This window comes from Myotis lucifugus, unplaced genomic scaffold (assembly GCF_000147115.1).
Source record: "Myotis lucifugus unplaced genomic scaffold, Myoluc2.0 scaffold_36, whole genome shotgun sequence".
Taxonomy (NCBI): Eukaryota; Metazoa; Chordata; class Mammalia; order Chiroptera; family Vespertilionidae; genus Myotis; species Myotis lucifugus.
Genome location: NW_005871084.1, coordinates 6,034,148 through 6,061,724, shown reverse-complemented (window position 1 = coordinate 6,061,724; position 27,577 = coordinate 6,034,148). Strand labels below are relative to the sequence as shown.

The following is a 27,577-nucleotide window of genomic DNA, read 5'->3' as shown; positions in this document are numbered from 1 at the left end:
GTGCTAAGAAGACTTTTTTTACTTTTAGGTGACAGGAGGCTCCAGTGGCATTGGAAAGTGCATTGCTATCGAGTGCTACAAACAAGGCGCATTCATAACTCTGGTTGCACGAAATGAGGTAAGTCTTCTAGGTACGTTATTAGTAACTCATTCAACTTTAAATTAATCAAAGAGGTTGTACCAAACGTCCTGGTGTCGACACCTGCGCTGGAAATCTCCAGTTTGAGGTACGCTTCCTGAACCACGGTTATTTCTCATATTCAGGGCAGTTTCTTGGTCAAAGTCAGACCAGCTCCACAAATACATATTTAGTGCCATCAACGATTAGGCAACACCATGGACGCTGCGGATTTTGGGGTGGGAGAGGCCAAGAGGAAGCTAGGCAGTACACCTGGCCACAGGAAGCCTGGAGGGCCCTCCGCTCACTGGGGGTGCCGGCAGGAGCATTGGTGGCACTGATAGGATATGTAGATGTTTCTCATTTGCTTATGACGGGATGCACATCTCTAGTGAAACCAGACCGCACTGAGGAATCTCACTCCTCCCCAGCAATTGAGCTAAACACCTGTTTTTCTGTGTTCAGTTGATACAAGGTCTGTTGTTCTTGCCAAAGTTGCTTCCATGCCCTGTGAAGCAGTGCCACTCTGTTCGCACAAACAGTGGGGGAGTCCCCCTTTCTCCGTGGGGTGGGGGAAATGACCAGGGTTGTATTGTCCACGGCCATTGTTCTGTGCCCGGCATAGTTGGCTCACAGCGGGTGCTCAGACATCATTGTTGAGTGAAGACGGGAAGGGGATGATAGAGGGGATGGGAACGTCAGCGTGGCATCGGTGCCTGGGCACTGGGATGCCCCTATGCAAAGGGAGAGCAGGAGTACCGCGACTGCTCAGGTAGGGGGTGCACAGGTGAGCAGGCCTCAGTGGGAGTGGCCGGCCATAGGGGCCTCTGGGGGAAACGTTTAAACAGTGATACAGAATTAGGCTTGGACATCCACTGTTTCTTTTTAAAATCAAGAAAGGCAGGATATACATAAAAGGTATACTGCTGACTTCTCTAACAGTGAGTTTGCTTTGACTTTCATGCACCTTACAGGAATGGAAACAGGACTTTAATAAAAAGGCATTTTGTGAGGTTTAAACATTGCCTGTATTTGACTCGAGGCAGATGGAAAGGGGGGCAGGGGGGGCCCGCATTTTGGGTGCTCAGAAGCTCATTGTGTGGTCCTTGTGTGCCTGGAGGTGAACGAGGAGCAGACGAGCTTTCTGGCCTCCAGAAGTCCTTGATTTTCTGATGTAATATTTTATTCTGATTTTCGCAAAGTTGAGTTGTGCATATATTGATTCACAGAACAGTATTATTTTACTATAGACACATTCATGTTTAGAAAACAGGTGTGTCTTTCCAAAGGATTGCCTTCCCTTTTGTGCTTTTCTGCTGTCACGGCCTATTTAACCCCTTGAGTGCCAGGGAGCGCGATCGCGCTCCTCCTGTCTTTCGCCAAAAGTGCCGGGAGCGCTATCAAAGCTTCGAAATGGCGTCCAGTTCTAAGTCTGCTTTTATTAGTGATGATGATATTGCTAAATATGTCAGTGTAGTAAAGGTTTCCTTAAGTTTTTGAATATGTAACTTCATTTACTTGCGATTCATATTTTTTTTCCTAAACTGCTGTAAAATCAGCAAAAATGCCTTGGCAATTTTAGCATAGTTCCTAGGATACTGGTTGGCACTCAAAGGGTTAAATTGCATGCTTTAGAGCAAAGGAAGACACTGTAGACCGGTATTTGTCTTCTTGAAAATGCGTGAAACAAGCAAAATGAGATATTGGAAGAATTACTGTTCCATGGACAGCTTTGCTGGTCTAAAGAGTAATTGTGAGAGTAGCCAGGCATGGATTTACCTGGTCCATCTAAAAAGTGATTTTTCTATATTTGCTTTTATAGCAGCGGAGGGACATGTTGGGTGATCTCTCGACATGGAATCACATGTACCCTAATTGCATATCCACATGGTTGTTCTTGTTTATATCAAATGTCAGATCAAAACATTGATTAGAACTGGTCGGGTGCCCGTCAACAATTAATACGGTCTATTGGGATTTTTGGAGTTCATTTATTTTTCTGTTATCGTTCTATACAATGAATTTAAAAACTTGCTATTGCTTAGCCATAGCTTAGCGTATGCTACAGCTTCTTTTTTTCGTCGATGGTGGCCCATCCCTGCGCAACATCGGTGTTGTCTTCGTGTTTTCTAGAATTTAATGAGTACTTACACAAATAATTACTTTTTCTCTCCTTTTAAACAAACAAGCAGATGAGTAGACAATCGCCAGAACTAATAGTTCTTTCTTGCTTTCAGGAGAGGCTGCTGCAGGCAAAGAAAGAAATTGAGAAGCACTGTATTAATGACAAACAGGTAAAACCACTGTCTGCCTGCTGCCTTTCCTGTACGAATCAACACAGGTGCATAAAGGGGAAAAAGGGATTCTTCAGTTCTTAATAGTTTACTGGAAGATGTGAGAGTTTTCTAATTAAAATACATACTAGACTGTTGTGAAAAAGGTGAAACTGCTGGAATTGTCTGGAATTCCAGATTATGACAAAAACATATAGACTCTAACACATATACACACACACACAAACCATCAAAATAACAAAATACTTTGCTGGAAAATGATTTTATTTCAATTATTTATTTAAGTCAACTTGATACCAACACTTAAGGGGAAGGGGGCATTTAAAAATATTTCTGGGTTATGGAATTGTTTGATAGATAAAATGGAGTCTATATATATATATATACTAGTATGTATAACATTTATTAACATTTAAAAAAATGTCACTTGTCTGTGGTATAGGTTTTATTTACTAGTATAGTAAATGATCCAATCCTGCATAAAAAGGCATGTTTAAAAATTAATTCCATGATTCCTACTCCCTTTTTAAACAATTGTTTTCTTTGTGATGATACAGGGATAAAGTCCAGGGCAATCCCTTGAGTCTGGAATGTGCCAGGGCACATTTTCGAAGGGGGTGTTTTCTTTCCTTAGGAATTTATTCATTTGGATGGGGTTCCTTGCATTAAGTAAAACTTTCTGCCTGAAAACCCTACAGCCATTGGTCTCTTTTTATTCATCTCTTTGACCTCCCATGTCACAGCTTCATTTCTCACACATGGTTTCTTAGAGCTGGGAGGGATCCTGGTCATCGCGTGTCTGACACCCTTATTGCACAGGTGAGGTCACTGCAGCCTTCCCAGGTTCTGCTCGGAAGTTGATAAAGAGACAGGATTGGAACTCAGCCTTCCCAAGTGCATGCACGTTCTTTCTACCGCCTCGTACCCACACTACACGTGGGTGCATATCACTGATGTGCTTACATGCCCACCCACACACATACTCTGAGTGCACCTCAGCATGATGGCCAGTGTCAACACGGGAGAATTCATGGAAAGACTGAGAAACCAAGGACACCTTCCTGCATTTCTCTGCTACCTCCCTGGGAACATGGAAGTTCCTATGTCAGTGACCTAAGCTCTGCTTTGGAAACATTACCCACAAAGGAAAATTAAACAAAAGCTCATTGTTTGTCCCTATTAGTGTTCTTCATTTCTGTCTCATAAGTTTCTATTAAAGTAAGCACGGAATATATGCTTTCTCCCCCTTTTCTCCCTCACTCTGTTCCTTTTCAAAGACTAAATGGACTTGTTTTCCAAAGTAAAGCACAGGCTGAGGCTTCCCACCATCCCTCTGGGCTGCGCACCCCCAGGCATGGCTGTTTATACCTGGTGGGCTCCGGGGCTGGGCTCAGTGGCCCCCTTGCTGAGAGAATCAGTTGAGTGGCCAGTCATCCCAGAGGCAGGGATCTCAAGCAAATCTCAGAAGGAACCAGATGTGACTTGGCCCCTGCTCAGCTCCTGCAGACCCAGATTGACCCTTGGTCTCCATGATAATGTCCTGTGGCTCGGCCTCAGAGCAGGAGCCCAGGCTGAGGTGGCTTCTGCTAGTAGATATTGTTTACTTATCTCTGTATTCCACCGGCTGGTATTCAGTCCCAACAGGGCAGTCACAACTCCAAGGGAAGTCATTCTTTAAACCTATTTGTTAGACCTATTTGTTAGATTTATTGTTATTCTTTTTAGCAACTTAAGATATTAACAACCTGAGATGTGATTTATGTATTCTTTAATGTATGTAGTCTTTTTAATAACAACTTGAGGTAGAATTTATGTGCAATAAACCACACCCATTTAAAGGTGTACACACATGTGAAACCACCACCGAGATGCAGAGACAGAACATTTCCAGCACCCCCCAGAGTTGGCCCTCGCCCCTGCCTCCCCTCCTGACTGCAGGTGGTCAATGACCTGTTTCTGTTATTGTATATGAGTAGTGGCATTTCAAGAGGAGCATTTTTTTTCTATTTCCAGCCACATTGAGGTATAATTGACAAATAAAAATTATATGTATTTAAAGTGTACAACATGATGATTTAACATACGTTTACATTGTGAAATGATTACCACGATCAATTAACGCATCCATGATTTCACATAGTTATTTTGTGTGTGTGGTGAGAACACTTAAGATCTATTCTTTTAGCAAATGTCAAGTATACAGTAGGTCAGTATTAATGACAGCCTTTACGTTCTACGTTAGATCCACAGAACTTACTCCTTTTATAGCTGAAAGTTTGTACCCTTTGACCAACATTTGCATTTGCTTAAAACAGTTGTCTACAAAAACTGCTAAGAAAATTAGACTCTGCTAATTGCATTGTCAACAGATTTTGAGTTTGCTCGAAACAATTTTCTATAAAAACTGCCAAGAAAATTAGACTCTGCTAATTGCATTGCCAACAGATTTCAAACAGTGCAACTGGTACATCCAAAATTGGACTCCTTATCTTGTGGAAAGAATTGCCTTTAATTTAAAAAACAAACAAACTAAAAAACCCCCTCCAAAACTTTTAAAAATAGTTTCAGATACCTGCATAGCTTTAGTCATTACTTTCTCTTTCTAACAGGTGGTGCTTTGTATATCAGTTGATGTATCCCAAGACTATAGCCAAGTGGAGAATGTCATAAAACAAGTAAGAGGCTGAGCTAATTGGAATTCATTCATATGCCTTTTGTTTGGTTCTTACCATTTTGCTGGGTGGTTTGGAATTGGTAAACCTTCCTAAGAGGTCTAATAGTTTTATAGATTTTACTTATTGGCATTGATTTGCTCCTGAGTGACTCTTCTTTTGTCTTCCTTAATGTCTTCTCTGATGCATTTTTCCAGGCACAGGAGAAACTGGGCCCAGTGGACATGCTTGTAAACTGTGCAGGAATGTCAATTTCAGGAAAATTTGAAGATCTTGAAGTTAGTACTTTCGAAGTAAGTAAAAATTTGTTTTTTGATCATGGAGATAGCCCGTACACTAAAAGCAGAGCAAGGCTGCCCTGGCTGGTTTGGCTCACTGGATAGAGCGTCGGCCTGGGGACTGAAGGGTCCCAGGTTCAATTCCAGTCAAGGGCATGTACCTTGGTTGCACATCCCCAGTGCGGGGTGTGCAGGAGGCAGCTGATCTATGCTTCTCTCTCATCGATGTTTCTAGCTCTCTATCCCTCTCCCTTCCTCGCTGTGAAAAATCAATAAAATATATATATTTAAAGCAGAGCAAGGCTTTACAAATGAAATAGATGAAGTGTGTTCAGATTTCCTGGAAGCCTTGGGAGACTAGAGGGAGGCAACACAAGCTTTTGGTCCCAGCGCCACGACTGTCTAGCCTTAAGGATTCAGACAAGTCTCTCAACCTTGGTTTCCCCAGTTATAAAACAGGAATGGACCCTCCATTCCAACACATCACTGTGATGTATCCCTGAGGTGATAGAGAACCCCTTATAAACCGAGAGATTCTGGATTTTCATGTCAAGTGTTTGTATTTTTAACATAGAAAAAACAAAAAGTTGAGGAGCAGACTCTTTAAGAGTTTTCAAATCAGAATAAAGCGATACTGTGTCATATTTATGATTGCATTTTTAAAACGGGTTTGACATGCAGCCTCTCCTTGTCATTTATTTCAGCCCTAAAGAAATGGACATCAGATCTGAACTCTTTAAGTGGGAAACAGTTTTTTAGTTGACATTGCATCTGCCATCTTTTCTTAATGTTCTATCTAACTTCATCAAAGTCATGGGTTTTGAATGCTTTTGTCTGTGAAGTGAAATTGCATCTGCTGTAGGAAAGGAGACTGTTGGAGCAGCAGTTAAGATATCTTGCTCCCAGGGGACTGTGGGAAAGCACCATGCACTCTGATTTAAAGTCAGGTTGGGAGAGTCCAGATGTAATATTAGCAGACTGGTGCCTTACCCGGGGCTGGACAGTCTTAAAGCTCCTTTATCAACTAAGTAATGATAGTTGACCAGTATACCTTTATCTGTGGGTAATCAAAGGGGGGTTTAAAGATTATTTCAATAGCAGTGTGAAGAATCAATTGGGGGAAATAGTTGTAATAGTGATCTTGGCATGAAATGATGAGGGAGTTCAGAGGTGGCCAGCACAAGAGGAATAGTGTGTGTGTGTGTGTGTGTGTGTGTGTGTGTGTGTATAAGATGATATGGAGGGACAGTTAGTGGACTCCCCTTGACAGTGTAGATCAGGGGTCCTCAAACTTTTTAAACAGGGGGCCAGTTCACTGTCCCTCAGACCATTGGAGGGCCGGACTATAGTTAAAAAAAAACTATGAACAAATTCCTATGCACACTGCACATATCTTATTTTGAAGTAAAAAAACAAAACGGGAACAAATACAATATTTGTATTTGCATGTGGCCTGCGGGCCGTAGTTTGAGGACCCCTGGTGTAGAGGGTACAGAGGACTGAGGTAGAATAGGTTGCAGGGTTATAATAAATGAAGGCACTGTTGTAAAACTGGGACCTCAGGAAGCAGGTGTGCCTGCTTGGGGACGGGGAGTCAGGATGGTTTACGTTTGTGTGTCTGATGGAAGTAGGAAGATAACTGAGTGAATGTATTGTGGGGTATGTAACTGTGAGTAAGAGTAAAAGAAACTATGTACACTACCAGGGGAATGCCTGTATTGGGTATCCATGGTAAGCAGACAACGTGAAGCAGGTGAGATGAAGAGAGAAGGAAAATAACAATGCCGTAATATGAAGCTTGTGAAACATAAAAAAATGTACAATTCTAATTTTTTTTAAAAATTCACTTTGCACTCAACCTTCAGTCTCCCATTCACACTGTTTTCCCTCCCTCCTTTCCTTCCCTCCCTCCTTCCTTCCTTCCTTCCTTCCTTCCTTCCTTCCTTCCTTCCTTCCTTCCTTCCTTCCTTCCTTCCTTCCCTCTTCCTCTCACCCCTCTCTTTTGTTTAAAAAACAACCCAATCACAATCTGTTGCTTTGCCACACCTGCAGCATCTTTCCACGCTGGCAGCCACCACATGACTTTGTTGCTCTTTGTTCCGCAGCAGGCACAGCAGAGAGAAAGGTGGACTTTGGCATCAGGCTGAGCCAGTTTGAGGTATTGGGTCTGATGGTTTCTAGTCTGACCATTTGCCAGCTGTGTGATCTCAGGCAGATCAGTCTTTCTCTTCCGGTCACAGCTCCCATCTCCATGAAGTGGGTGGACAGCTCCCAGAGCTGTGAGGACCGGGTAACCTAATCTGTGCGTGGCGCTTAGCCCATGGTGGCTGCTTACAAATACTAATGTCCTTTCCCAGGTATTCATTCATTCAACCCAAAATACTTGAGAGAAAGCCTCTCGTGCACCCAGCATTGTTCTGGGTCCTGGGGATGCGTGCTGAGCAAGAAGATAAAGTCTGGGTGAGGTAGCAAGACCCCACAGGAGCAAGCAGATAGCAGTGTGATTTCAGACTGGGGTATGTGCTGTGGGGAAAGGAACGGGCTGAGGGGCTCTGTGAGGTGGTGTGGATGGAGACCCAGCCTGGGGGCTGGGGTCGGTGACCTGGGGAACGGGGACAGAGGGACCAGGAAAGAGCCAGTAGCTGCCAGGGCCCCAGGTGGGAGGAGCTTGGCAAACCCAAGGATGGACTGGCAGGCCTGTGTGGCTGGAGCATCCCCAGAGATGGGCAGAGTGGGGCATGGGCCAGGTCTGCTGGGGCCTTGAGCGTTTTAGTCTCAGATGTCTCAAGAGTTTTAAGTTAGGCTAAGCAGTGGTGGGATCTGCATTTTTAAAGGATCCCCCACTGTACAGGGCAACTTTTAGGAGCTTTTGGGGTCACTAAGTGAAGAAATAGTGATGTTGGGAAGTGGATGAAGGTAGAGTACTGGGCAACCACGGAGTGTGGGCTAGCAGGAGGCGGCAACAATTCAGCACAAAGATTCAAGCGGCTGTTAGGGGATGTTGGATGTGAGAACTGGCCTTCTAAAAAGGAAGGACTATCAACCCAAAACCTGGGGCCTCTATTCCAGTGATTGGGCCTCAGACCAGGAGGCCCTCTCTGTCCTTAGTCTCCCTACAAAAAGTCCCTTCCTCCCCTGCCTGCCCTGAATGGAGGCAGCAGGGGACTGTCACCTTCCAAGGCTACTCTGCCCCTCCCATCTGGGGCTCAGTGACTTGCCTTGTTCTGATCAAAGTAGGGGCTTACCATCAGTGAGCCTGGTGAGAACACACCACCACTTTTGATGCATTTTCTGAAGCTAAGAGTTCATTTTTATTCAAAATGAATTCTATCTCAGTTACTTCTTTTGTTTGGCTTCTTGTTGTTAGTTTAATTTTACTGATGTTCACACGCACATACGATGCCTGTGCACGCTACTGCATGTGTCGTCACAACTCATTGCCGGGGAGAGTGCGCACGCCCTTTGTGACTGCAGGCAGCGGCCGCCTGGAGACCTGCCCCTGGTGTCCTCTGAACTCTGCCCGGGGTGCCTTTTGCCCTTGCTGATTTTGCTTTGTGCCTGTCACTGTAATAAATCTTAGTTATGAGCACAACTCTGTGCAGAGTCACGCGAGGTCTTCCCGTGATTCATAAAACTGGAGGTGGACCTGGGGACCTCCAGCTTACTTCTCTTCATTTTCCCTTTTAATGCCTCTCTTTGTGGTTTTTGGAGCTGTGTCTTGTTTTCTCTACCTGTGGATATTAATGAGAGTTATTTCACAGTTCTGATTAGGATTACATTGACCCCATAGATCCACTTGGGGAGAATTGACATCTTAATAATATTGTCTTTAACCCATGGACATAGTCTATAGGTTTTCTTTAATTTCTTTCCTCAAGGTTTTGTAGTTTTCAGTGTTTGGGTCTTACACATCACTTTTCAGTATTTCCTATTTTTTGATGTAGTATAAATAGTATTCTTTAAAATTTCAGTTTCTGAGTGTTCATTGCTAATGTAGAAAAAGACAGTTGATTTTTTTGGTTATTGATCTTACAATCTTGCTGAACTCAGTTAGGAATTCTAGTACTCATTGGATTTTCTACATCAAAGATCATATCATCTGAAACAGTTTTACTTCTAACATTGCCTTCTGGACACCCTTATTGCACTGTTTGGAACTTGTAGCACAGTGGTGAGAGCAGACATTCTTGTCTTGTCCTCAGTCTTAGGAGAAGACATTCAGTCTTGACCATTTAAGTATGATGTTAGCTATAGTTTTGTTGTTGTGTTTTTGGTAGATGCGCTTTATCAAGTTGAGGACATTTTCTTCTATTCCTAGTTTGTCAAGAGTTTTTATAAGGACTGGATGTTGAATGTTTTTTCTGGATCTATTGGGATGATCATAGAGTTCTTTTTCATTTTGTTAATATGGTGAATTACATTGATTAATTTTCACACGTTAAACCAACCTGGCATTCCTGGGATAAATCCCTCTTGGTTATGATATCTTATCATTTCTAAGTTCTTGAATATTTTTCTTTTCTTGTAATGTTATTTTCTAGTTTTGGAATAAGGGTAATGCTGGCCTTTGAGTAGGGACTGTTTTCTTCAGTTTTCTGGAAGAATTTGTATTAAGTTGATATCATTCTTCCTTAAGTGTTTGTGAACCAGTGAAGCCTGAGGTTTCTTTGTGGGAAGGTTTATTACTTTAAAATATATATATATATATATATATATATATATATATATATATATATATATAGTTATATATGTATATTCTTTTTGAGTGGCTTTTGGTAGCTGTGTCTTTCAGGGAATTTGTCCCTTTCATCTATGTTGTTGAATTTATTGACACAGTTATTCATCATATTCCATTATTATCTTTTTAATATCCATAGAGTTTATAGTAATGTTACCTCTCTCATTCTTGATAGTAATCATTTGTGTCCTCTCTCTTTCCTGACCAGGATGACTAGAAATTTATCCATTTTATTGATTTTTCTTAATAACCAGCTTTTGGTTTTATTGATTTTTTAAAAATTGTTTTTCTGTTTTCTATTTCACTTACCTCCTCCATTATTTTTATTATTTACTTTTGTTTTAATTTGCTCTTCTTTTTATAGTTTCCTTAGGTGGAAGCTGAGGTCTAACCAAGGAGCAAAGAAACTAAAATGAAGAATTGTACCACAGAACCCCCAAAAGATTCAAGGCTCAAGGTGTATTTGAGGCCTTTTTCCTTTTCTGATACAGATTTTAAGTTCTGTGCATTTCCACCCAGGTCCTGCTTAGCAGCATCACACCAGTGTTTTTTTTATTATTCTCTGTTAATCCTCACCCGAGGATATTTTTTCCATTGATTTTTAGACAAAGTGGAAGAGAGGGGAAGGGAGAGAGAGAAACATTGATGTGAGAGAGACATATCAATTGGTTGCCTCCCACACGCATCCTGACTGGGCCGGGGATCAAGCCTGCAACTGAGGTACATGCCTTTGATCGGAATTGAACCTGGGACCCTTCAATCCATGGGCTGATGCTCTATCCACTGAGCCAAATTGGCAAGGGCTGCATCCACCAATTTTGATCATGTGTGTTTTCACTTTCATTCAGTTTAAAATATTTTATACTTTCCCTTTTCATTTCTGCCTTGCCCCTTGGGTTATTTAGAAGTGCGTTATTTAGTTTCCAAACATTTGAGTGTTTTTCAGAAATCTGTCTCTTCTTGATTTCCTATTTAATTCCATGGTGGTCAACAAACACACTTTGTATGACTTGACTCTTTTCACATTTATTGAGACTTGTCTCATGCCCAGAATATAGTCTATCCTATAGCCATTCTGTGTGCACTTGAAAAGAATGTGTTTTCTGCTGTTTTGGGTGGAATGTTTTACTAGTGTCGATTAGGTCCAGTTGGCTGATAACATTGTTCAAATCTGTATCCTTACTGATTTTTTGTGTTTACTTGTTCTATTGAAAAAGGGGTGTTGAAATCACTGATTATAATTGTGAATATGCCTATCTGACTGTTTCTTTTTAAGCAGACTCTTAGTTGATACTCCTGTTTTTCAGTCCCATGCCCGCCCTTCCTGCTCCCAGAGATACTGGAGCCTTTGGGGGGTTCTGTGTTACAATTCCTCTTTTTAGTTTCTTTGCTTTCTGCTCAGCTAGTTATCACTTGTCATTCTGTTCTTCAACTTCCAAACTATTATTATTTTCTTTGCTCTTGTGGGTTCTTGCCTTTAAAAAGAAATATTTTTTTACTGAAATTTTAGTGGGGTCTTTGAAGGGAGCTGAGGTTAACACCTGGATTCTGGATTCAGTGTGCCATCTTTTTTCAAATACTGTTTCATAGAATATTTATTATTAAAACAATACAATGATTTAAAAAGGCATTTGGGGGAAAATGGAAATCTGAGCATCCTAACACAATCACATATAATTTTCTGTATTTCCTTATTTGTTTGCTTTTAATTTATCTTGATTGTTGAAAGTATTATAGATGTCTTTCCCCACCCCCCCAAGACCCCCTTCCTCCCCCCAGCCTTCACCACACTATTGTCTGTGGGTTAGACATATATGCATATAAGTTCTTTGGTATATTTCCTTGGTTTTTACCTGTGCACATGTGCTTGTATTTACTATTTGAGATAGTTATAGTCAGTGTAAATGCAGTCTGCCCTTGGCTTTTTCTAAACTTACAGAATAAATATTCTCCCTCCTGGTGTTTCTGGTCATTATTTCTAAAAGTTATCTAACATTCTATTGAGTTATTTCATGATTGACTCAAAGTTCCCCAGTGAAGTGTTTGGTTTTATATGGTGATAGATCTAATATTTGTACAAGATTTTTTACATAAAAACATTTTAATGTAAGTAGTCTTAGATTTTCAAGGTAAAATGTAAGGTTTTTTAGAGTTCCCAGGATGAGAGGAAATACACTGTTGATACTTATGTAAGGTCTTACCCATCACAAATAAGAGCCAACATTTACTGAGTAGTTATTGTGGATCAGGGGCTGTGCTAGCACCCAACTTATGTTTCCTCTTGTAATCCTTGCAAGCGCTATGAGATAATACTATTCTTAACCCAGCTTTCAGCCGCAGAAATAAGTATAGTGTTTGACTTTCTTACTTATCATCAAGTAGGTAGTAAATGGTAAAGCCCAGTCTTCAAACCATAATCCATGCTGTTAACCACTGTCCTAGGCTCTTTGTGATCTTTCTTTAGCTTGGAACTAACGGGCTCGACATATTTGGAAGCTTACTCCTAAAACTGTTTTTCAAAAAATATTACCTGCAAGGAGAAAACTAGTTTTAACCCATTTTCAGCAAAGACAGAACTGTGGTCGTGGTGAGAATGCAAGACCAGGTTGAAACAAACTTCAAATAGTAGATCCTGAGCATCATGGTTCATCGACAGGGTCATTTAATCATTCGTTCATTCATCAAATCCACTGAGTTCCCAGTCGGTTGGGCTCCATGGAAGAACTGCAATCTGGGGGGCAGATTGAATTCCCAGGAGTGCGGTCTTGTGTCTTTGACCTTTCTCATTCCTCATGGCCTCTTTGCTTCCTGCAGAAACTGATGAGCATTAACTACCTGGGCAGCGTGTACCCCAGCCGAGCTGTGATCACCACCATGAAGGAGCGCCGGGTGGGCAGGATCGTCTTTTTGGCGTCCCAGGCGGGACAGGTGGGACTCTTCGGTTTCACCGCCTACTCTTCGTCCAAGTTCGCCATCAAGGGTTTGGCTGAAGCTCTGCAGATGGAGGTAAATGCTGTATTCGGTTTTATATTTATTTCTTGCAGCTCAGCAAATGCTCTCCTTGTTTGTAACATCTTTACACATGTTGTTATATGGAATTACAATTTGTAGGTTTGACATTAGTGAAAGAGAATTGGCTCAATGCCTGAATTTTACTGTTAAATAGTTAACATTTTCATGGCATAAAATGATTGTAGTTGTGGTGAGAAAAATGGTCGTGAGGTTTTTGCTTGCTTAATTTAATACACAAAATACTCCTAATGTCTTCATTGTATTATTGGTCTAATACTGTATGAGTATGTGTAACAGGGTTAACCAAATATTTTAGTCTCTAGAGATGTTTCTGTGACAAAAAGATCTGTTCTTTGTAACTGGATAATAAAACCAGGATGTGTTTGAGGGGAGAGCCAAGCTGGCCAGCTCTCGGCTTTTAGATAAATCATTTAACATCCTCTCAGTTTACTTATCTACAAAATGAGAAGGTTGGACTGAAAAAAAAAATCACTTGGCTCTCCTAGTACTTATATTTTAATTTCTTAAAGAGCTATTGATGAAAATGATTGCTTTTCATTTTCACAGTTCATGGCACATTTTGTGGAATAAGGTGAGTCTAGGGTTAGCATCAGAGTAAGTGCTTATCATGAGTGACAGCCTCACACCTTAGCCATGTGAAGTAGACTTCTGCATTCCTGTCACCTGGGAATGCTTAGAAACCTGCACACATGTCTATCTAAGTCACATACTGAAAAAGACAAGGTAAAATCTCACTATTGCCATATATGCAGAAATATAACACATCATAATGTTAAAACCCAGAAGAGAATTCATTGTGGCCAACCCACTCCTAGTAACAGTGTGATTTTAGAATCCCATTTAATGACTTAGATCAGGGGAAGGAAAGTTTTTTTGTAATGGGCCAGACAGTAATATTCTAGCCTTTGAGAATTAGGCAGTATCTGTCATAACTACTCAAGTCTCCTTTGATAGCAGGAAAGCAGCCATATGCAATGCGTAAATGAATGGGTGTGGCTCTGTTTCAATAAAACTTTATTTATAAAACTAGGTGAAGGGCCAGATTTGATCATCAGACCAAGTTTGCTGATCCCTGATTTAGAAAATTCCTACAAAAGCTCTTGATGGCATGTGACAGAGAGCCACATTGCCTAGGTATTGGACGAGCATTATGGTAGATGAGTTGTCCAGTCAGTGACAATCCTGAGGTGCCACTTAGGGACCCATAGACTGTGCTGTTCTCCTCTCAAAGGAACCAGCTCCAAATTTCACTTTCATCAACTTGCTTAATGCTCTTAATAGGGCCATGCTGACCTATTTCTCATTAAGAGTATTAAGCAAGTTGCCCTAGCTGGTTTGGCTCAATGGATAGAGCATCAGCCTATGGACTGAAGGGTCTGGGTTCAATTCCAGTCAAGGGTACCTCCATTGCAGGCCTGGTCCCCAGTCAGTAGGGGCACATGCTGGAGGCAGCCAATCAATGTCTCTCTCTCACATTGTTTCTCTCTCTCTCTCCCTCCCTTCCATTCTCTCTGAAAAATCAATGGAAAAAATATCCTTGGGTGAGGATTAATAATAACAAAAAAAGAATAGGTCATTATAATATGATTAGCCAAGAGGACATATACGACTGTGAAATTTCAAACAAGAATACTGGCATTCCTTTTGCAATTTTTACTTTGAAAAGTCCCTTTGTGAATCACTATTTTACTGTTATGACAGTTTTGTGAAATATGTGAGGCAGATGATGTTACCTTATAGATCAGAAATCTGAGTTTCAAGAAGTTCATGGAGTTGCTCAAAGCCACATGTGATTTTGTACTGAAATAGTAACAAAGACCATGCTTTGGGGTCCGTGTTTGCCTCTGTCCTGCAGTGGAAGATGTGTCTGTAATTCAGGTCAGAAGTGGCCTGATTCATCTGGCTGGTGGCCTCAGTCCTGGACAGGGATATTTTGGAAATAACAGATATGCTCGTTAGGGCTTTTCATGTCTTGTGGAGCCACCTCAGGTTTCACTAATTTAGGACAAAGTGTATAATGTGGGCGGCCTGGTTTCACTTCCAGTAGAATGGTGATGTTCATGAAGAAGAGGGACAACATCAGAGGGACAACATCAGTAGCAGGTGCAGAGTCCCTGCAGCCTCTTTGTGACAAGAGGGATTCACACGCTTCAAGTAGCTGGCCTCCGCCTGCCAGTCGGCTTGACTTCTGTCCGTATTTGGACTCCATTAAAAATGTCCTCATGTAAACAGAATCTAAAATGAAGTAAACCTGTACCATGAAGAATAGGTTTTGGGGGAAATAAGTTCAGTAATCCACATCTAGAAGTTTATTCATAGTAGAACATGCCTCAAAACAAATATTTCCCTGCAAACTTCCAGTGTTGTGTTTTTGAAACCTGGATAATTGAATCTGTGTGGCCAAGGTGGTGGTGTTTTCTGTGAATGAAACAGACCTTATAGAATTGCTCAAACGCTACGCTACATACTTTGGATAATCCTTTTTAGTTTAACTCTTAAGTCTTCCTGTCCACTCCACCAAAACTAAAGTCAGGCCTTAGAAATGTTTTATGTACAATGAGTAATTTTTGAAAGATTGCTTTGTTGCATTTGTTTACCTTTTTAAAAAATCAGTCTCAGGTACAAATACATCATTTAAAAATTTTAAAGTTAATTTTTGGGGAAAGCAGAGACCAAATAAAAGAAAACTAGGGCTCCTCCTTTCCATCTCTTGTTGTGACCCTACTCAGTCCCTCTGACTCCACTCTTCCCACATTTTGAAACACTGTTTTGAAACACTGTTTTAATTATTTGGGAGCATAGCCATGACCTTGAGTGTGAGAAACACTGCTTTGAAATGCTCTTACATTGGCTTATGCGCCACCATCCTTATTGTTGGGGAGACGGGCAGCACAGAAGTGACCACATTTGAATCATAAGCATCAGCCTTTATAGGGGCTAATGACCACATATTGGCTTTTAAAAATTTTTCTTTTTTTTATTGAATTTATTGGGCTAACATTGGTTAATAAAATTATATAGGTTTCAAGTGTACAGTTTTATGATACATCATCTATATCGTTGTGTGCTCACCACCCAAAGTCAACTCTTCTTCCATCACCATATATTTGACCCTTTTTCCCTTTGCTACCCTCCCCCCCCTTATCTCTGGTAACCACCGTCCTGTTGTCTGTGTCGATGCATTTTTGTTTGCTTGTTTGTCTTGTTTGTTGCTTTCAGTTTTATATCCCGCATATGTGTTCTCTGGTCTGTGCACAACAGAGGGTAAGGCCATGGGAGACAGTTTTTCAAGTCACTCTCTTAAAAACAAGTGGAAGAGAACTTGCTTGCTCATCAACCACACCACCTGGCCCAAATCCAGAGCTCCTTATGAGGTAGCTTGGCCTTGAAGCTACATGCCCTGCCTGCGCGGAGTGAAGGAGCTCTCAGGCCCTAGGTGCACCGGAGCCCAAACAACAGAGATGTCACCTCTGCGGTTGCCTTTCCAGGCTGGCTGGCCAGGACCCTCTGTCTGCAGGTTTCTCTGGGCGCTTATAGCTCCTCCCGCAGACTTCAGAACTGTGCTCCCGGCGGGATCTGGGGAGAAAAGGGCTGTATGAAAAGAAGGACCCTGGGGTGCTCTCGGAGGCTGTTGCATTAGGCAGCCCTGTTGTGTTTATTCAGCATCCTTAAGACACACAGTGGCCAACCTCACTACCAGCTGCCTGCCCACTTCCAACTCATGGGGACCAAACATTGAGCCAATAGCAAACAAGTCATGGCAGAGATTTTGATGGTGTGAACCATCACCCTTAGAGTCATTAAGAATTAGGTGGAGCAGGGCTTTGGGAAGGTTGTATCCCACCTGACCAGCAGGAGAACTTTCTGGAATTCTTGAGGATGTTAATGAGTGGGGAAGTTTAAGTGTGGAGGTATGTTGGTGAGGTCAACAAGCCTAAGAGTGTGTTCATCTACACCAGTGGTTCTCAACCTTCCTAATGCCGCGACCCTTTAATACAGTTCCTCATGTTGTGGTGACCCCCAATTTCATTGTTACAAATTGAACATAATTAAAGCATAGTGATTAATCACAAAAACAATATGTAATTATATATGTGTTTTCCGATGGTCTTAGGCAACCCCTGTGAAAGGGTCGTTCGACCCCCAAAGGGGTCGCAACCCACAGGTTGAGAACCGCTGATCTACACCATCCAGGAGCAGGTGGAATTCTAGGTCGGGGAGGGAGCTATGAAGAGAAGCTGGAAGGGTTTCTATGTATAAATGAGGGATGAGGCTGTCTGAAGGGGAGGTGCTTGGCTGGGCTGACAGGGGCGGAGGGGGTGCATGTAGTTCTAGACCTGCATCTGGGTATCGCTGGAAGGGCACTGGAAGGGATCTGAGTGACCTCAATATATTTGGTTGATGAAATCAGCAAGAGTTTCAGAAGCAGCGAAGGAAAACAGATTTGCAGTCTGATGGCGGAGGAGCAGACCGAGGCATGCGGAGGGCGGGGTGACCAAGGGGGTCTCCTTTTAGCTTTGTCTGTTTGTCACTGACAGCAGTGGGAGGGAAGAGAGGAAGAAAGAGGTGAATGGCCATACCTTGGGACCAGCTGTGTTCTGGAGTGGATGTTAGGATGAGCTTTTTGTCTTTATTTCTAAACATTTCCCGACTCAGTGGGTAGTGGTCCTGCTCTTGCAGAACCACCTGTTGGTCTTGGCCACCTTTGAGAAAATCAGGGCAGTATTTATTTTGTATGCATGCCTGGCACCCAATGCAAGCTGGCGAGGTGGGCGTGAAATTGTGTCTTGTTTATTGAAGAAACAATGGTTGTTTTTGAAATGCAGGTGAAGCCATATAATGTCTATGTAACCGTCGCCTACCCGCCTGACACAGACACACCTGGGTTTGCAGAAGAAAACAAAACAAAGGTAAGTATGCTAGTCTTTAACGCTGGAAAACCCTCTTCTGATTTGTTCTTTTCACATTTTAGCCCACAGGCCATTTTTATCGGTCAGAAAATTGAGTTCCTTTCAATTTATGTGCTAGCTAGAGAGGCCTCTGAACTTTCTGGATCTTCCATTCCAAATCTTGGACAATGCAGCCATATTTTCAAAAGCCATGAGTTTTGCTAATAATCTTTGAAGCCTTATTGAATTAATAAGATTTTCTGTATGAAGGAAAGGACAGCCTGTATTTTTAACTAATGAGATAATATTCTTTAAAAACCATATTCTCTCTGTTGAACTTAAAGACCTGGTTGCTGATCCATTGTGTCCCTGTGGAGTTCTAATGGGCATCTCAGACGTAACATTTCCAAAATGGATCTTTTGATTCCCCCTCATTATTTTCATTTCATTACCAGGCGCCCACCGCTCACCCGGCTGCTCAGGTGGAGATGAGATCCCAGCTTGATTCTCCCTCTTGGTTCCACGGTCAGAACATATCCAGAATCTGACCTGATTTTTTTTCTTTTAACTGCACATGTCATTACCATTCTAGCAGTGGCAGCCACTGATATTTTTGCCTGAACTACTTTACTAGCCTTCAAACTGGTCTGCCTGCTTCTGTTCATCTCCCTTGGGATCTGTTCTTCATGAAGTCGATAGAGACCTTCTTAAAACTTAAGCTGGGTCTTGTCACTCTCCTGCTTAAAATTTCCTTGTGAAAAAAAACCAAAAAACACCACACAAAAAACAAAAGACCAAACACCTCTTGGGTAACACAGTCCGATAGAATGCTCTAGAATGATGGAAATGTTGTATGTTTCAGTCTCTAATATGGTAGTCACGTTATGGCTCTTGAGCATCCAAAATGTGGCAAGTGGGATTGAGAAATTGATTTTTAATTTTATTTAATTTTAGCTAATTCAAAGTTAACGTTAAACATTGCATGTTGGCAGTGGCTGTGTACTGGAGAGCACGGTACATGGCTCCCACCATGCCTGGACAGACTCCGAAGGCCTTGATGCTAATACAGGCCCGCAGTGTCTGGACCCGGCCACCTGGCTGCCACAGCATTTTCTCGTCCTCTTACGTTCAGTTCCGTGAGCTTGCCTGGCCTGCCGTCACCTGCGGGCTTCGCTCTTGCTGTCCCTCTGCATGTCCCTCCCTTATTTCTTCTCTTCCCTGTACAGAGGTCACTTCCCTGCCCTCTGTGTCTCTGCCAGCGTCCTCTGGCTTTGTTATTCCTTCGTGGTGCTTGTCACCACTGGGCCTTTGCAGTGTATATAGGACTCTGGGTTTATATAGGATCGTATCCTGAGCTGAATACGATCTTCGCATTTTGTTCAAAGGAGCTTTCTCTGTGCCTTGACACATAGTAGTCACTGAGCAAATGAATAAAGTGGAGAAGAAAGGAATCAATCAGAACTTATCGCCTTGAACTGGCCTGGCTTGTTTTTCTTCCCTTTTCTATTAATGTTTACTGTGAATCTGCAAGGCATAAAAATGGGCACTTATGCTCCATAGACCGTACATTGGCTAAAAGGTGTTTATGACTTAGAAGCTTTTTTCATTTCTCTACGGCTCTGTCTCTTTTAAAGAATTTATTTCAAAGAAGTAAATGTAAGCCAAACGTCTGTTTTAGAATAAGCAGGGAGTCTGCTAAGCAGATTTGCAGCATTTGCTAAGCAGTCTCTTAGTGTGAAGCCAACGCTGACAGGTGATTTCCCTGTTTCCCTGTGAAGACTTTATTTTGATGTTAAGTTGGTGTTTTTTTTCCCTCCACTAAAATGTTGGGCCAACTTCTTGTGGAAAATCAAGTCCTGGGATGGTCCGTGAGCCCTTTAGGGGGCGCCATAGTGCTTTCAAATCTAATGTGTATCCAGCCACATGTGGTTTTACCAGCCTGATGGTCTGGAAGAATGAATGAGAATGATGACACCTTCAAAAGGGTCTTTCTCTTAATTCAGTGCTGGCCTTTTATGAAGTGCGGTGCCTTTCTATTTTAAGAATATATATTTTGGTTTTAATTTTAATTCTTTTAAGCCTGTATGATAAATACAGTTTACAGTTTCATGCATTTTAAGGCTTCAGTTTTGAAACTTCTGAAATTCTCCTTTAAAGAATTTTTGAGTGTGTGTGTGCCATAAAGAAGACCAAAAAAAGGGGGGGTGGGGAAGATCCCATCCACAAAGAACTTAGGAAGTAAATTGTAAATACACAGGTAGCTATAATATATATTAAGGCAGATATGTTCAAAGATGGGAAGAGAAATTATTGCCCCTTAAGGGTTCAGGAAAGGCTTTTTGACCTCGGTGATAATTGAGATGGACCTTTAACAAAGGGTTAAGATTTGGGGTTCTGATGCCCTCACCCAGTAACGAGCACACAATATTTTATCTTCCAGTCTCCTCCTTGCCTCCTCTGCAGGTCCTTTGAGAAACAGCTGTGGTGTCGGACAGAGCTACTGCTGTCTCTGCTAAGGACCTCAGCTCTGCCCAGTGCCAGCCCTCCAGTGGCCTGGGAGAACAGAAAGCAGGTCATAAGAGCGAACTCACTCAGGGCACCCAGTCTAGGCTCTGCACCAATACCATCGGTCAGCTGTCTGGCCAGCAGAGAGGATTCAAGGAGGGGGTGTTTCTGGTCTCGCACCAGTGATTTGTTCTCATTCAAGCTTTGATGGTCTCCATTGGAGCCGAGGCCCCCACATCCCACAGAGAGTGTGGCCAGGGCCTCCTTGTCTGGGTTCAGCTACTGGCTCAATTTTACACAATGACCAGGTAGAAACTGACTTAGGATCCAGATGGACCTAATTCTCAAAATAGGAATCTACTCAAAGGTAGAAAATTGGAATTATTTTATAAACCAGGGGAGGTGGCTGTGTAAGAATGACTGATTTTTTAATTAATGGTATTGATGCATCTATTTTTTCTACTTTAGCCTTTGGAAACCCGTCTTATTTCAGAGACCACGTCTATTTGCACACCAGAACAAGTGGCCAAACAGATTGTTAAAGATGCCATAGTAAGTTGTCCTGGTTTTCTTTATTAATAGCTTCAGTGCTTCTGAAAAGATATTTGTCCCAAGGCCTATTTCAGAACATAAACTATTCTGTCTTTTGGGTCAGTCAGATTCATCACATCTAATATGGGACTCTGCTTTTCTCCCCTGACACACATTATCGATACCATGTTAATAAGTAGGCTTCTAGAAATGAATTATATATCTTAACCTAAGGACAGACTGACCAGGATGGGTGTCTGGGAGTGTTGATTCTTTAACAAGAAAATGCGGCTTTTCTGTGATGTGTCAACATGTTCCCTATACTGCACATGGCATGCGGCCTTCTTTCTTCTTTCCCACAGGACTTTCAGTTCCAGATTATTTTAGGTATCTTATTGCCAGACTCTTGGGTTTTTATTTCACCTTCCTGCTTCCCAGAATCCTTTTCCCAAATGTTCACTAGTAAGAAAGTGCAGCCAGCCCCTGGGCCATCCCCGTTAACCCAGCGGATGTGCATTTAGGCTACTGAGTTTATTTGAACTTAAAAAAAAAAAAAGTCAAACCACAGGCTGATTTGTAGAACAGTGCATGTGCTGCAGGCTTTTGACAACGTTCCTGTGACCCGAAAAACAGCCAATTATGAGGGATGTCTGTAAACCTGAGACCCACACTGAATTTAGGGAACTTGGGGACCCCTGGAATGAGATGTGTCAGGACACCATGTCTGGGCCGACCTGAGCAGAATACGGGAAATCTCAGACTCTATTAAAACACCTGCAGACGTTGGGAGAACTTTGCCCTGCTGTGCTCAGAGGCATAGAAAGAGGGCACCTCGGACTCTGTTTTTCCTGCTTATCTTAAGTCAGGGCAAACACACTCTATGTTTTTAATGATCTCAAACACTCTTTGTATCTTGGCAGGATGCATTTCGGCCGGCAGTGTTCAACCTTCTTCACCTCTTAACCCCTTTACACTCTAACTGGTTGACAACTTCAGAGAATTTTGGTTTACATCGGTTATATTTGCCATATTAGAAGTGGAAACTAATTTTTAAAATATTTATTTAGTAATTCATTTAAAATAACCAGTAATAAACCCGTTACATTTTAATGTAACATCTTTACAACCATAATTATTTCTCAGAACAAACCTTTGGTGAGACGAGAGACTTTGTTTTACACCTCGGTAGTCTCTTCAATGGCTGTGTTCTGGAAGACAGCTGGGTTCTCAGAGCTGCTTCTACATTCAGTCTGTTGTCATATGTGGTTTTGAATGAAGGATATAAAGAAAATCTGGCCTTACACACATGTGTAGTTAGAAGTGGAGGGGTATTTTATAGGTTTTTCAGATCACGGTGGACATTCTTTTTTAGTATTAAACCCAAACTGGATGAATAGTAGTTTCTTTAAAGGTTAGTTGCAGTGTGGAATTGGAAACTCGATTAATGAACTTTTTGTTCTCTGTTGCATTAAAACCCATTGGTCTCTGCACTTTGAATGCTTTGTACCCATTCATGATTTGGGAATGTCATGCATTAGTCATTTGGAAAATATGAGTTCCCTGAGTTATCCAAGAAATTACATCCGTTAATGTCGCTGCTGATCTTATAAAAGTTCACATACCGGGAAGCTGACAGTTTAATGGAAAGCTCAGATTTTAGCACTGGCCACAAAAACTACCCGTATCATTAATTTTCCACAAAATATCTTCCAAAGACTGAGCTTGAATAACCACAGGTGGTCTGATAATGGTTCTTTCGTGTAAAAATGGTATTCCATGAAAAAAGCAGCAAGTTTCACAACTTAAGCCCTACATTTCAGGGCAGCAGGCCCTCAGGTTTGGCACACAGCTGGGCACATACTTCCCTTTTTGTTACACAGAAGACATTTCTTCAAGGGTTGAAATTTAATAAAACAGTTCATTTTCCTGCCTTATCAAGGCCATTTTGAAGCAAAATTGACATTTCAACATTTTACAGGATTTTTCAAAATTTCTATTTTCTTTTTGGATTTATTATGGCCAGTGTGTGTGGTGGTGGAGAGACACCACTATTAATATGGTTTCTACTAATGAGGCAGCATTTTGCAAATGTCACTCAGTGGAAAAGGCCATTAACACTCTGGTATTATTATGACAATCATTTTGTCCTCATGGACCCCCACGGCCCATGGACTGACCCACATTTTGAGAACCTCCCATCTAGCCATTCAGTCCCCCTGCTAAGACCACGTTTGTTTCTAAGCTGCAACATGTGGTTTGTTACCCTCTCATCCCACAGGAAGTAAACGGACACACTTCCCTGTACTGACATGTTGAGGTGATTAGTAACTCCTGTTGCCTCTTTCTTTTCTCTTCCTTCTGTTCAGCAAGGGAATTTTAACAGTTCCGTTGGCTCAGATGGGTACATGCTCTCGTCCCTGACCTGCGGAATGTCTCCAGTCACTTCTATTACCGAAGGGCTCCAGCAGGTAAGCTGTGCCTCGGCCAGCAGACAGATGGACAGACAGACAGAGAGACAACACCTCTCATTAAACCTCAATGAGTAAAGGCTAAATAAAGGAAGACTTGTCAACTTGATCTGAGCATGTGAAAAAATTTTCTTAAAGTATCAACCTTTTCCCTTCCTTTACCAGGGATAAGTCATTGGGAAATAGGTTAAAGATTTAAAGATTTAACTTGGAGAATTTAGACTGGGAAGAAGTCTTCTGTGCTGGGCACTGCAGATACAGAGAAAACGCTGTCTCTGCTGTGGAGGAGTCAGTCTGGGTTCTCTGATCTGAAGTGTTTGGAAAATGGAATTCTCTTCTCTCTAGAGTAGTTTAGGAATGGTCTTGCCTGACAGTATTGGGATATTAGACTGTAACTCCTTTTCTTTTTTTAAAAAATATATTTTTATTGATTTCAGAGAGGAAGGGAGAGGCAGAGAGAGATAGAAAGATCAATGATGAGAGGATCATTGATCAGCTGCCTACTGCACGCCCCGCATTGTGGATCAAGCCTGAAGCCCGGGCATGTGCCCTGACCCGGAATTGAACCATGACCTCTTGGTTCATAGGTCAACACTCAACCACTGAGTCATGCCGGCTGGGCTAGAACTCCTTTTCTACGTGAGTCAGGCCATAGGTAGCTTAGGGAGATGCAAGTTAAGGATTCAACACAATCCCCACCCGAACAGATGCTGTAGTTCATTCAAGATGCAAACAGTCAACTGCTCCTTGATGTGCTCAGTGCTGCATTTGCTGCTGGAGAATCAGGTGTAAACTTACAGTCTGGAGGGAGAGACCCATAGGCACAGTGATGCTACTACAGTGTAAAGCAAGCATGGAAAAACAACGCCATGGATGATGGCAGGTGGATGGAGGACAAGGAGAGGGTGGGAAGGCAGCCTGGACCGGGGCTGCCCACAACCATGCATAGTTTATAACAAGGGACTAAATTAGGTGCAGTAGACCACGTCCAGATTAAAAGTCTGGATGACTTAGCTATTGATTTTCCTCATCCTTCTCTTCTCTATAATATACCCACGATGTTGTGATTCCCTCTCAGACGTAGGCACTCTATTAGAAGTAAGCTCTCTGAGGACGTGCTCGTGCCCTTGTGTCTTGGAACATTGCCCCCCTCACAGCCTGTGCCTGGCACGGAACAGGGACTCGAGAATGCCTGGGTGGAGCCCACACGTGAATTCTGTTTGTCCTCTGTGGGCTGTCCTGTCCATCCTCCCATGTCTACGCAAGTGATGTCAGATCCAAAGCTCCCGCCTGTGTCTGTCCTGAACTCCTCTCCTGGATACATTTCTTTTCCCTGGACTGTGATGTTACATCTGCATTAGGATCATCATTTTTATGGCTATTTATGCTGTTCACAGCTAAGCTGTGTAATATATACATAATTAATTTCCCTTTCTTGCACAGCCTTTTGTTTTCCCTGAAACCGTTATGGGTTTTTTAATCTATGATTTTAATGTGTTTTTAATAATGACAGTCTTTATCTTTGCTCAGAAATATCAGCTACCCTGTTAGTTTCACCTGGAAGGAATTCCTTCTGGAACGTGCCATCAGGACTGGGTGCCCCCATGTCTGCATAGCTGACCCCTTCCCCCCTTTACGGTCACCCGGGGAACCCCTCTGCCTGTCTTTTGTATGGGGTCCCGCCTCTTGTATCACATGACTTTGCCTTTCTTTGTTGTCCCCTCATGTTGGCTGTTTACTTCTTCTGGTAGCTTCTTGAAAAAAAGGCATGTGGGAGGAAATTGTTTGAGACCTTGTGTATTTGAAAATGTTTCTTTTTGCAGGTTTACGCCTTTCAAGAATTCCATTTTGAGGAGGTGGTAGTGAGTCTTTTGGAGTAAAAAGTGACAGTTATCAAATGTGGTGATTTACCATCTTAGCCCTGAAACAGTAATTGTCTTTCTCTAACTGACCATCTTTCCGACTGGGGAGTAAGCTTCCGGAGGGCAGGCCTGTGTCTGTTTTCAGCACTTGACCAGGGTCTGGCTTTGTGATCAGAACGTACATCTTCAACTGAAAAGCCTTGATTGCAGTTTGGGTATCTGAGATGCTAGACTGAATTTTCCCCAGCTACTGGAACCCCAAAACTACTGGGAAAACCTATTTTGTTCTTTGTTTAATTTGAATTTGTTAATTGGACATAGAGTCTGTTGTTACTTATCTGGCAGGCCCTGCGTATCCAGTGATGCAGAGCAGACAGCTTCTGTCCTCATTGTTTACCGACACTTAACAAAGTGTTCATTATTCTTATCCTTGCAGGAGATTAGAAGATGGGGCTCAGAAACTATTTATTAGAGACATATCCTAAAATCTGTTGAAACAAGCTATTGTATTGTACTGTTGGCTGAGCTCACGGGTCTGTCTTTATCTTACAGGTGGTCACCATGGGCCTTTTCCGCATGATCTCTTTGTTTTACCTTGGAAGTTTTGACAACATAATTCGTCGCTGCATGATAGAAAGAGCCAAATATGGAACTGCAGACAAAACTGCCTAAACCTTGGAAAAAGAATATTTCTAAATAATGTGAGCAGCTTGCTGCTGGATGGGACCCAGTGTTTGGCCCATGGACACTTGTGTATGGCTTTTGAATATGTCAGATGGGACCAGCTGACTTCGGCAACCTGACTGCAAGCGAGGGGGTAGAGGTTCAACTCCATGTGATAGGATTAAGACTATGCAGACCTGGGATTGGAGAGCATCTGATTCCCTGGGTGGAGAGGTGATGACCATATGGGAAGTAATAGATGTGAGCTGGGTGGAGAACAGGATTCCAGAGGTGGCCATTTACATTTTCTCTAGTTATTCTTTTCTCTCCCATGGAGATTGAGTCCAGGAATGCACTTCATGACATGTAAGATGCTGTGAGGACTTTTTAAACCTTCATGAAAGGCAAGTCATGGGTTTCTGGGGCCTTTTTCCCCCCCCTCTTTAATTTAGTGTATTTTATTCAAGATGAGTTTTACATGTTGCTGGTGAGTCTGGATGCATAATCATGTCCCTGGCTCACCACACTGCTTGCTGGTGGACCCTCGTGGATTCTCTCGCTCTTTGATCCTGTACAACTCCAAGGGGGATGAGAGAGGGCAGGGAAGGGAAGAGAAGGGAAGGGGGTAGGCATTTTCCAGTAGGAAAAATAATGCTTTCTTGTCTTCTTTAGATTCAGATGCTTCGGGCGCTTCTCATTTTGCACTCATGGGGAAAGGCAGCTTCCTAAAATGTTTTTTGAAGAGAAATAAAATCTTAGAAGCTTAAACGTTTACAATTTTTTTCACTAGCCATGATGAGTGAAGTTTCATTCCATTGTCGTTTATCCTGCTCATCTCTTCCTTTCCAGTTTTGCTTATACTCCTCTAATATTTTTGTAAAAAAAAAGACCTGTTAAAATTTTTTGACTTGACTTTTTGAATTCATTCATGAATTAAAACAAAGAGAAAAACCATGTGTGACATTTGTCTTGTAGTATATATGTAGCTTTTAGGAAAGGTTGGTGATAGCATATTTAAATTTCACTCATTAAGAAAAAAAAGTTGGACAACAAAGCTGATTTTGAAGATACTTGTTTTTGAAATAAAATGTCCACCCCATTCTTTCTGGGACCAGCACCGACCCTGAGGACATTCTCTTGGAAGGACATGTTCAGGAAGCGCCGTCACCACTCGCACGGTTCAGCTCTGGAAACTCCTGCCCTGTGAATGCTGTTTCCAGACCACGGGTGTGTTGTCCACTCAGTGGATGTCCACAGTAAGTGCCTATGAGGAGTCTTAGCCAGTGTGACCTGCTTCATCCTGTCATTGTGCTCCTGTGATAAAGGACAGTCACCTTCATCGTGTCGTGACACCCCCTCCTTGCAGTCAGTATGCGTGTTCAGAGCACATTCCAGCTCACTTGGGTGAGAACAGACCACTGCTTTTGATGGGGAAAGCATTTTTATTGTTAAAAAAAACAACACAAAAACTCTGCAAAAGATTAAAGACCTAAAAATAATAGCAAAGCCTTTTTTTTTTTTTGCTC

The 27,577-nt window shown here is 42.1% G+C and overlaps 1 protein-coding gene across 7 annotated transcripts; it reads left to right on the top strand.

Moving 5' to 3' along the window:
- KDSR (3-ketodihydrosphingosine reductase) lies at positions 1 to 27,552 on the top strand. Of its 7 annotated transcripts, none has more exons than XM_023752652.1 (11): positions 1 to 118; positions 2,356 to 2,412; positions 5,022 to 5,087; positions 5,282 to 5,377; positions 12,915 to 13,106; positions 17,960 to 18,043; positions 20,463 to 20,594; positions 20,996 to 21,079; positions 23,425 to 23,526; positions 25,941 to 26,089; positions 27,167 to 27,552. In XM_023752652.1, exons 4-10 carry the CDS (start codon positions 5,309 to 5,311, stop codon positions 26,058 to 26,060), a joined length of 783 nt encoding a protein of 260 aa, XP_023608420.1. In that variant the 5' UTR covers positions 1 to 118; positions 2,356 to 2,412; positions 5,022 to 5,087; positions 5,282 to 5,308; the 3' UTR covers positions 26,061 to 26,089; positions 27,167 to 27,552. The 7 variants fall into 7 exon arrangements, with proteins under 7 accessions (XP_023608420.1, XP_023608419.1, XP_023608418.1 ...); XM_023752651.1 differs by lacking the exon at positions 27,167 to 27,552 and adding an exon at positions 26,724 to 27,007; XM_023752650.1 differs by lacking the exon at positions 27,167 to 27,552 and having other exon boundaries at positions 25,941 to 27,007.
- Positions 27,553 to 27,577: the final 25 nt, after the last annotated feature.